Source organism: Cygnus olor, chromosome 23, assembly GCF_009769625.2.
Source record: "Cygnus olor isolate bCygOlo1 chromosome 23, bCygOlo1.pri.v2, whole genome shotgun sequence".
NCBI classification, from domain to species: domain Eukaryota; kingdom Metazoa; phylum Chordata; class Aves; order Anseriformes; family Anatidae; genus Cygnus; species Cygnus olor.
Genome location: NC_049191.1, coordinates 5,970,429 through 5,979,979, shown reverse-complemented (window position 1 = coordinate 5,979,979; position 9,551 = coordinate 5,970,429). Strand labels below are relative to the sequence as shown.

General features: G+C 61.4%; 1 protein-coding gene across 1 annotated transcript; it reads right to left on the bottom strand.

Annotated features, from left to right (window-relative positions):
- Positions 1 to 970: 970 nt before the first annotated feature.
- SERINC2 (serine incorporator 2) lies at positions 971 to 9,144 on the bottom strand. The gene is made up of 10 exons (XM_040535189.1): positions 9,049 to 9,144; positions 4,720 to 4,881; positions 4,093 to 4,280; positions 3,582 to 3,661; positions 3,275 to 3,412; positions 2,983 to 3,152; positions 2,802 to 2,892; positions 2,574 to 2,709; positions 2,055 to 2,270; positions 971 to 1,607 (listed from the first exon to the last, which is right to left on the bottom strand). The coding sequence occupies exons 1-10, from the start codon at positions 9,085 to 9,087 to the stop codon at positions 1,469 to 1,471; spliced, it is 1,359 nt and encodes a 452-aa protein (XP_040391123.1). The 5' UTR covers positions 9,088 to 9,144; the 3' UTR covers positions 971 to 1,468.
- Between the last annotated feature and the right edge of the window lie 407 nt (positions 9,145 to 9,551).

Sequence of the window (9,551 nt, the reverse complement as noted above, 5' to 3'; positions counted from 1 at the left end):
GAGGTGCAGGGTGTAAGGAGCAGGGCAAAGCTCACAGGGCAGGACACACCATGCAGGGCAGAACACACCATGCGGGACACGCGGTGTAGGACAGGATACGCCATGCAGGACACAGCACGCAGGACAGGACGCTCAATGCAGGATACGCCGTGAAGGGCACAGGACGCAGGACGCAGGACGCAGGACAGGAGAGGACAGGACACAGCACGCGGGACACATGATGCCGGACACACCGCGCACGATGGAGGAGGACGCGCGGGGCAGGGCAGGACCCACAGCACACGACGATGCACGGTGCAGGACGCGCCCCGCAGCGCGTGCCGCCAGCACCACCTCGTGGCTGCCGCCGGGACCCGCCTGAGCCGCACGGCCCGGCCCCCCCGGCCCTTCCCGGCTCCCCCCATAGCCCCCCCAGGCCCCTCCCGCTCCCTCCTCCCTGGTCCGGCCCCGGGGCTGAGGAGGGAAGAAGCCGCGAGCGGCCCCCGGGGCACAGCCCCCCCGCCCCGTCCCCAGGGACTCCCTGCGCGGCGTGCGCCCACCGCCGGGCACGGCCCCCCCAGGGTGCCCCCGCGAACGAGGGGGGTCCCCGCCGTGCTGCACACCCCCTCCTGCTGTGCACCCCAGATCTGCTTGTGCCCCCCAGCACCGGTCTCCCAGAGGATGCAGGGTGCAGGATGAAGGATACAGGGTGCAGGATGAAGGGTGCAGCAGGCAGAAGCACAGCACAGGCTGCACCCCACCGTGCCCCCCACCATGCTGCACACCCACCCCATCCCGGGGTGCCCCCGCTGTTGGGTGCTGTGATTAGGGCTCGCTGTGCCTCCCTACCGCAAGTCACCCTGCCCCAAAATGCTGCTCCCGTGCTTGCACGCACACTGTGCCCTCACCCCAGCACTGGATCCATACCATACATGCCCCAGAAGGCCCCACAAAAGACCCCAGAAGGACAAAGCTGCCTTTTTCTTTTTTCCAAACAAGACTTTATTGAGGAGGCAGGGAGAGCCCTGGGGGAGTCGGCCAACCCTCAAATGCTGGGGGGGACACAGGCGACACGCAGCCCCCAGCTTGGCTTTCTTCCAGGCTGGCTGGGGAAGCAGCAGAGGCTGGTGGCCGGGTCCCATCTCCTTGTCACAGCCAGTCCGCAAAGCCCCTGCAGAAGGCACCGCGGTCCCGGGGCACCAAGCAAGAGGAGAGCAGCTCGTGCAAACCCAACCCTCGAAAGGCTGAGAGGAGGGCGGCTGGAGGCACCGCTGAAGGCACGAGGCAAGCACGGGCAGTGTAACAGCGGTACAGACGTCCTTAGGGAAGTCCCAGCCCTCTCGCTGACTGTCCCTGCTTGGCACTTTATCCCTTTTAAATTAAGGCTGAAAACCTGCAAGAAGGCACAACCCACGTGCAAAACTCGAGGCTGGGGCCGAGGCGGAGCTGGGGCTGCCCCTGGCGTTGGGGGGGGATGCCCGCGGCCGCCTCAGCTGAAGTCCCGGTCCGGCAGCACCAGCGGAGCCACCAGCGTCCAGGCATAGAGTAGGAGCCCGGCCCAGCTGGAGCAGATCTTCACCCACACGGCCGTCCAGGGGCTGCTCAGCACCCGCAGGCTCTCATCGGGCCTGAAAGGGCAAGAGGGTGGCACCCGTCACCGCGCTGCGCTGGCACTGTGGCACCCTCCAGCCCCGAGGTCCCCAGCCACGTGCTGGGGGATGCAGCCCTGGTGCTGCAGCCTGGGACACCCCGGGGCTGGCTCCCTGCTCCCCCCATGTCCCCAGGGTGCAGCGGGGATGCTGCAAGGACAGGGGGGATGCTGCAAGGATGGGGGAGATGCTGCAAGGACAGGGGGCGGGATGCTGCAAGTGGGTACCCAGCGAACTCACACCCAGAGTGCATCCATAGGGCGCTCAGCCACCTCCAAATAATTAACCCTGATTGGGATGCCTGTGAAGTTTGCTCACACGTGGACCCATCCTCAGCAGCCGTGCCCAGCCCAAGTACGAGGAGAACCCCACAGAAGGGGTGAGCAGAGCAGGGGGATGCCCCCGGCCCCCGGGGGTGCTGCCCACCTGTACCAGTTGGTGAGAGTCATCATGATGTAGAGGGCGGCGAGGAGGAGGCAGAGGTGGAAGAAGCTGTAGCTGTAGGTGACGCCGTCCTGCTCGTTGTCGTAGGCGCGGTGCACCCCGCTCTCTGCCGCTGCCGCATCCCCAGCGCTCACCCCGGCCCCGCTCTCCTCCGTCAGCATCATCTTGTTGACCTGTGCGTGGTCCGAGGAGCGGATGCTGCAGAGACGGACGGATGGACAGATCAGGGTGACTGTGCCTCGGCATGGGGACACCCAGTGTCCCTAGGGTGGCAGAGCAGTCTGGGAGATGTGGCTCGTGCAGAAACCCCCTGACACCCTAAAAGCTGTGAGCAGGACCCCACAGGGTGCCCAGTGCCAGGGAGCAGGATGGCTCTGCAGGCGGCACTTGGTGCCAGCACCCCAGAACAAGCTGCAGCACCGATTCCCCTAAAATCCTCCCGGTGCCTCTGGGCAAGCAGAGGGACCGTGAGGTCCCAGGGGCCACGCGCCACATCCTCACCTGATAAAGAGGGTGCAGAGGATGAAGATCACCAGCCCCACGATGCTCGGGGCGTCCCACCACGTTGTCAGCGGCTGGGCAGCCTCTGCTGAGCCCGTGCTGTTCCGCAGCAGCAGCGTGGGGTTACAGTCCTGGTCTGGGGGGGGCACGCAGGGGGGTCAGTGCCTGTCCCCAGCCTCACGCCCCCCCGAGCGGCAGGCAGCAAGCCTGAGGATGCCCTGTGCTTACTGGGGACGTTGGCCAGGGCGGACCAGGTGATGAAGATGGTGTAGAGGGTGATGAGGGACGCCTGCAGCAGCCCCGAGTGCGGCTGGGCATCCTGCAAACACAACGGGGACGCTCAGGGCTCATCCTGGCGCAGCGGGAGGTGGCAGGGCCACCGGCCTCCTGGTTCCCCCCACTGCCTCACCTGGATTTTGGGCAGGATGGACATGGCCGAGACGATGACGCAGAGGATGAGGTTGATGCTGATGAGGACCTTGCCCTCCGTGCAGCCCTGGGGCTTGGTGTAGTAAACATAGAGCAGCGCGATGGCCACAATGGAGGCAGCGTAGAAGATGAAGGTGACAGCGCAAAGGGCTGGGGGAGGAAGGAAAAAAGGAAGGGGGCTGGAGCAGAGCCCCGGCCATCGCTGCAGGGCAGCTCCCGGCCCCAGGATGAGGTTCCTGGGGCAGCAGGGTGCAAGGCGCAGCCGCACCGACCTGCGTACCAGCCCTTGGCGCTGCCCTCGCCCGCGTTGCGCAGCCACAGCTGGCTCCAGGAGTGGGCGAAGTCGATGAGGAGGATGAGCTGGATGAGGATGAAGAGGAAGGAGCCGACCACGCCGAAGTAGAACCAGACTTGGGTGGCGGGAGGAAGAGAGGAAGACGTTAGCAATGGGAACGTGACAGCGCTGGGTGCATCGGGGCAGCACCCAGTGCCAGGACACACGGATGCAGAGGGCAGGATGGTGCCCCTGGCATGGTGCAGACCCCGTGGCCGCCCCACTGCCCGCCTGCAGCCCCTCACCTGAGGTGAAGGAGCCATCAGGGATGTAGAAGGCCCCCACTGTGAGCCCCACCAGCACCATGAACTTCAAGAGCCAGAAGCTGCAGGAGGGAAGAGGAGGCAGGGTCAGCAAACGGGAACCATCACCGCTGGGAGTGAACCCCCAGCGGCTCCCAAAACACCGGGGCAGGGGCTCTGCTGACCCCCCCCCAAACCAGCATCCCCAGGGAAACATGCTCAGGGACTGCTCGTCTCCTTGTTCAGGAGCCAGGGGCCAGGCATCCCCCAGATGGGAGTGGTGCTGGGCAAATCCCGAATTTCCCAGCACGTTGCACCTGCTGGTACATGCAGCACTGGGGTGTACAATCCCCAAAAGTGTTGCATTCAACCCAAAACCTGAGAGCGAGCTCAAACTGCCTTTCTGCTTTATCCCCCCCTTCCCCATGCACAGAACGGGGACAAAAAGGGAAAAAAAAAAATGAAATGGGCTCCCCCAAGACATACTTCAAGCCAAGTGCGAGGGCTCTCTCACCCGTTCTGCACGGCGGCTCGCGGGTCCTTGCTGCTGCGCACGCACACCATGATCACGGCGAAGAGGAAGAAGAAGGAGGCCGCGGCGAAGCCCATGCGGTACACGGCCTTGTGGCCCAGGAAGCCGCTGCAGTCAGCGTGGACTTGGACCCCCAGCACCGAGCCGCTGCCCTCGCAGAAGCCGGGGAGCTGCAGGGGTGGGGAGATGAGGAGCGAGCGCCCCGGCTGCTCCCCGAGCACCCCGCACCCTCACCCGGCCAGCAAGAGGGTGGCGCAGCTGGGGACACTGGTGGGGTGACCCAGCCAAAGCCACCCTGCAGGGCACTGGGAAGCTGAGGTGACACTGGCATTTCCCAAAAGGTCCCAAACTGGGATGTAGGAAACCTTTTGGGTAGACAGCTGGGAAAAACTGATAATGCAGGAATTTATCCCACGACATTGTCATCTCCGTGGAAAGCCAGGGTCAATGACACCCTCTCCTGGTGAGATGCTTGGAAAAAAGCATCAGAAGCAACATCATGTGCCAAAAAAATTACTTTTTGATTCAGCCTCACGTACCCATCCCAAGCTAAACCCCTTCCCCAGCCTGATCAAGTCCAGCAACCTCCGCGAGGGCAGTAGGAGTTACCTTGTGCAGCTCCTTCTCCACGCCGGGGATGATCATGATGATGGAGACGAGGGTGCAGAGGAAGAGGAAGAAGGTGAAGAGGAGGCGGGAGACGGTGGAGTTCCTGGCCGAGGGGCAGCAGCCGCAGAGCAGGCATGATGCGGGGCCGCACAGGCAGGACACCTGCAACGAGAGCCGGGGGGCCGTGGGAAGGGGATCGCCGCAGAAACCACCCAGCTCGGAAATTGCTGCAGATGGTCCTGGGGACATCCACGTCCTCGTTGTTTTTTTGTTGTTGTTTTCTTTCCAGCTGTTGCATGAAAAAAGGCCCTGCCCCGCTGCAGCCTCGTCTCTTTCGAATCAGTCCACAAAATAATTTAAGGCTACCTTTTCAACCGAATAGGGGATGGGGAAAAAACCCATACCAGCATCATGGGGAAGCCAGCTCTCCCTGCAAGCCGTGCTGCTAAACCCATTTTACAGGTGGGAAAACTGAGGCACAACATCCTCAGAAGTCCACGGTGGTTTCTGGTGGCCCAAATCCCCAGCTCCCACAAACCATGGTGACAGAAGCATTCGGGAGATGCTGTTTGCATCCCTGCAGTTGGCCTTCGACAAGTTTGACTTTGCCACTCCTTGAAATGTTGTTCCCACTGGATATTCACCTGCTTATTTAATGCCTACAAGGTTTTGGAGCACCCTGAGCAGCAATCATGGCCCTTAAAGGAAGAATAACCGAGGGGTTTTGCATGAAGTTGGGTTTAATGCTGGCTAGGAGGCAGGAGGGCAGGATATGGCCAGCAGCCAGCCCTGGCCACCACGTCCTGGTCCGGATGTGACTGATCGGGACAGGGACAACTTTCAGCCCTTCACCACCTCCAGGGTGCCACCCATCTGCAGGGCCACGTCCAAAACCCCCATTTCCCAGAAGGACATAAAGTTAGTGAATAAACAACGTAAGAAACATTTCAAGAAACATTTCTGAACCTTTAACCCACTCGTAGGTCATACAAGCAAAAGGTCCTGTGTTAAATATCTATCCCACTCGCTGGCCCTCACCAAACTGCTTTCCCTCTATCTGCAAGTAACTTCATCGATTTATTTTGCTTTTGACTCTTTTATTCTTCCCCTCTAGCAGCTTTTTCTGCCCTGCACTTGAAGGGCCTCAGCCAGCCACAGGCCTGCAGACACTGGAAGGGCTCAGCTCCCTCCCGTAACACGGATGTGTGCGTTGTGTGTTCATTATTACCCAGAAAAGGCTACACACTTCCTTAATTGTGCCCAGCAATCAATGTTAATTAAATATCTGTCCATATCAACTAAAATACACATCCCTCTATCCTAAAATTAGTGGGGAAAAAATGGAGATGGCAGAAAAGAAACACAGCTTTTCGTGTGGCTGTGCAAGGACATCAAACGTGCAGCTTCCTCCTCAGATGCAGGAGCGTGGAGGTTCACAGCGCTCACTTTGACACCCCAAAATCACTAGAGGAAGCTTTGAAATTATTTTGGAAACCTCAGCACATCACTGCTCGAGCAAAATCAGCTCCTCCGTGACGTATACAGCATCCAGCCCAGCCAGAGGCTGTGCTGAGCAGGTGAGAGGAGCCCACCTTTCCTCGGGGACCATGACGGAGCTGCTCAAGGGACATCACTTCATGCTTTTGACTTGAGAACGTGAAAAAGCAGCCTTCAGTTCGAGATTACTTCCTTGCAGGCTCATTAAGCGCACCATTTGCACAAGAATGCATTTAAAATGTGTCGGTTTTATTGTATGTAACCTTCAAATTGAAAAAATAAATTTAAAAAAAAAAAAAGAAAGAAAATGGCCACTGAAAACAGCCTGAAAAATCATGCGGTTTGTCATTTGGTGGCTGAATTTGGGGGTTCAGCCCCCTGCTGCCGTCACTTCCCACCGTTGAGGCTGTTCAGGCTTTGTGGTCGCAGGGTGACCACGGCACGCATGGCAAGATGTGCAAAGGCATCACAGCACAACCCAAAGCCTGTGCAGAACCTCATCCCCAGCACCCACAGCTTTCTGCTTAAAAGAGAAATGAAGCAACGAGGGCTTGGTTAGAGTCAGACAAAAGGGAGAGAGGCACGGGCTGGGCATGGCCGGGAGATACGCTCACACGTGGGAATGCTCCTGCACGGCACCCCACGCTCGAGCATCTGCAAAACCCTGCAGGAGACACGACCCCACGCATCCCATTTTCCCTGGGATATGTACATTACTGTGCTGCAGGTACGAGGTTCTGGGGAGCCCACGTCCCCCTGGAGCTTTCCATAGTCACAGAACCATTGAATTCGGAAAAGACCTCTAAGATCATCAGGTCCAACCAGAGCTGGACTTTAGGGTAGGCTCTTTCAGGACAAGCTCCGTGGCCTCATTTCAGGTTTTATGGCCTCCTGCAAGCACAGGGAGGCACCGCCCAGCATAACGGGGTAGGGCAGTAACCTGAGAGTCCCACGTCACCAGGAGGCTCTTTGTCACAGAGGACCGTGCCTACAAACTGCCCTTCTCAAGCACCTTTACAAAGGAAGAGGCAGCTCTTGATTTCAGGCTTTTCCTTTGTTTTTCTTGAGCAAGCAAGTGGATTAAAGGCAAGAGAAGCCTCCTGTAGGAACACAGCACTGGAAGCACCCAGTTGCACCTCCCCAGTGGGCTTTCCAGGACGCCCACGAGTACCAAGGTGGATTCAGCAGGACAGAAAAAGCCAACGAAGGGAAGCGGCCCTGTGGTGGACTGATGAGGAAGCGTCAGGTTTCAGCTGCCACAGATTAAAGATTAATCCCTCCGGTTTCACTATCGACATCCTCACAAAATACAGCTCGCCGCCAGAACGGCGGCTGGGGGAGCAGTCGGCGCAGAACGGGCACCGTTTACACAGCCCAAACCCAACAGCAACCCAGCACCACCCCCTCCTGCAGGCTGCCCTCGCCCCCACACCCCTGAGGATGCAGAGACTGAGTCAACCAAAAGCAACGCCAAGCAGCCAGTCATCATCTAATGAGCTGGCAGATTAATCAGTACCAAAGGCAATGAGGTCAGCGCAGGCTGGGGAGGTGGGAACCCCAGGGCACCAGGTCCCAACATCGCCCCCACAGCCAGGCGAAATGCTGGGGTCTGATCCTACACAGAACCTATAAGTGACTCTACCCTGGGCCAAAACGTTTTCGGGGGGGGGGGGGGGGGAATATCCAGAATTATGTCAACACCCTCCACAGCCCTGCCCCGGAGTAACTCCTGGCTTTTCTGATACCGCCAACGGGGCCAAGTGAAACCCTCAGAACTTTGAGGCCGAGTTGCGAAAGCTGCCCTGTTCCCGGCCCCGTTCCCGTTCCCAGCCAGGCGGGGAGGTTTCGGGGACCTGCCCCAGCCCGTGCCCAGGAAAGCAGCGCCGGGCGCGCGTCACCAGGCACAGCACCGGCAGCACCCACCTGCGTCACCGGGCACAGCACCGGGCACAGCACCCGCACAGAGCCCCCCTCCCAGCCCCTCGTTCACAGGCAGGATGCTGGGGATGGCTCAGGGGGGTGTCAGCCCCTGCTTCCCACCCCGGGGTGTATCGGGGCAGGATGTGAGCCCCCCTTCTGGGATGCCCTGGGAGCCCAGGATACTCCAAACCCTCCCTGGAGCTGGGTGCTGAGGCAGGACCCCGTTTTCCCTCAGTGCTGTAAGAAGAGTGCCCCAGCTCCCCACAGCCCCCCCAGGTGCATGGGACACACCCCCGGGGGGTGCCCTGGTACCATGGGATCCCCCTGAGCACGACATTCATGAGCTCCGCATCTCCCTGGGACGAACCCCACGGGGCTCCCTTGGACACCCCTGGGTGCAGTGAGCCCCCCTGCCATGGGTGTCCCCTGCTTCCCCCGGGGACAGAGGGGGGCACCCCCGGGGGTCCCCTGCTAAACTCCGAAGGGGGCCCCTACATTTTCCTGGTATAGAGGGGGGCATCCCGCGGTTGTCCCTACAACCCCCGAGGGGTCCCCTGCTTCCCCGGGTACAGAGGGGGGCACCCTCTGGGGGGTCCCGTGCATTCCCCTGGGGGTCCCCTGCGCCCCTCCGGCTCCACCGGGCCGCACTCCCCCGCTTCCCCTCCCCCGCCCCGTGCCTCCTGTGCCCCCCCGGGCTGCAGCGGGCCCGGCTGCCCCCTGTCCCCCCCAGAACTGCACCGGGGCGCAGCCCCCGGGTGCCCCCAACCCCCCCCCCCCCGGCCCCGGGTGCCCCCAGCACTCCCCAGGTCCCCCTCCGGTCCCGTCCCGGAGCCGAACCCGGTGCCGCTGCGGCTCGGAACCGGTTCGGCTCCGGTTCCCCCCGCGGTGCCCGCCCGCTGCCCCGGCACTCACGCAGCTCAGCAGGGAGCAGACCCCCAGGCAGGCCCCCATCGTGCGCCCCCGGCTCCCCGGGCCCGGCGCGGCGCCTCCCCGGGGCGGGCCCGAGTCTGCGGGGCGGAGGCAGCGGCGGGGCGGGCCCGGGCCGGGGCTCCGGGTATGGGGGGGGGGGGGGGGGGGCACGGGAGGGTCCCTCCGGCACGGCGAGGAACCCGGGTCAGTAGGGTGGGGGGTGCTGGGGGGGAGCCGGAGAGTAAGGGGTGGGGGGAGATGGGGCTGCTGGAGGATGTCCCAGCCCCGGGAGTGGGATGGGAATCGGGGAGTGGGGTGGGAATGTGGAGATGGGAAGGGAGGTGTTAGAGGGGATGGGATGGGATGGGATGGGATGGGATAGGATCGGATCGGATCGGATCGGATCGGATCGGATCGGATCAGCAGAGCAGAGCAGAGCAGAGCAGAGCAGAGCAGAGCAGAGCAGAGCAGAATAGAATAGAATAGAATAGAATAGAATAGAATAG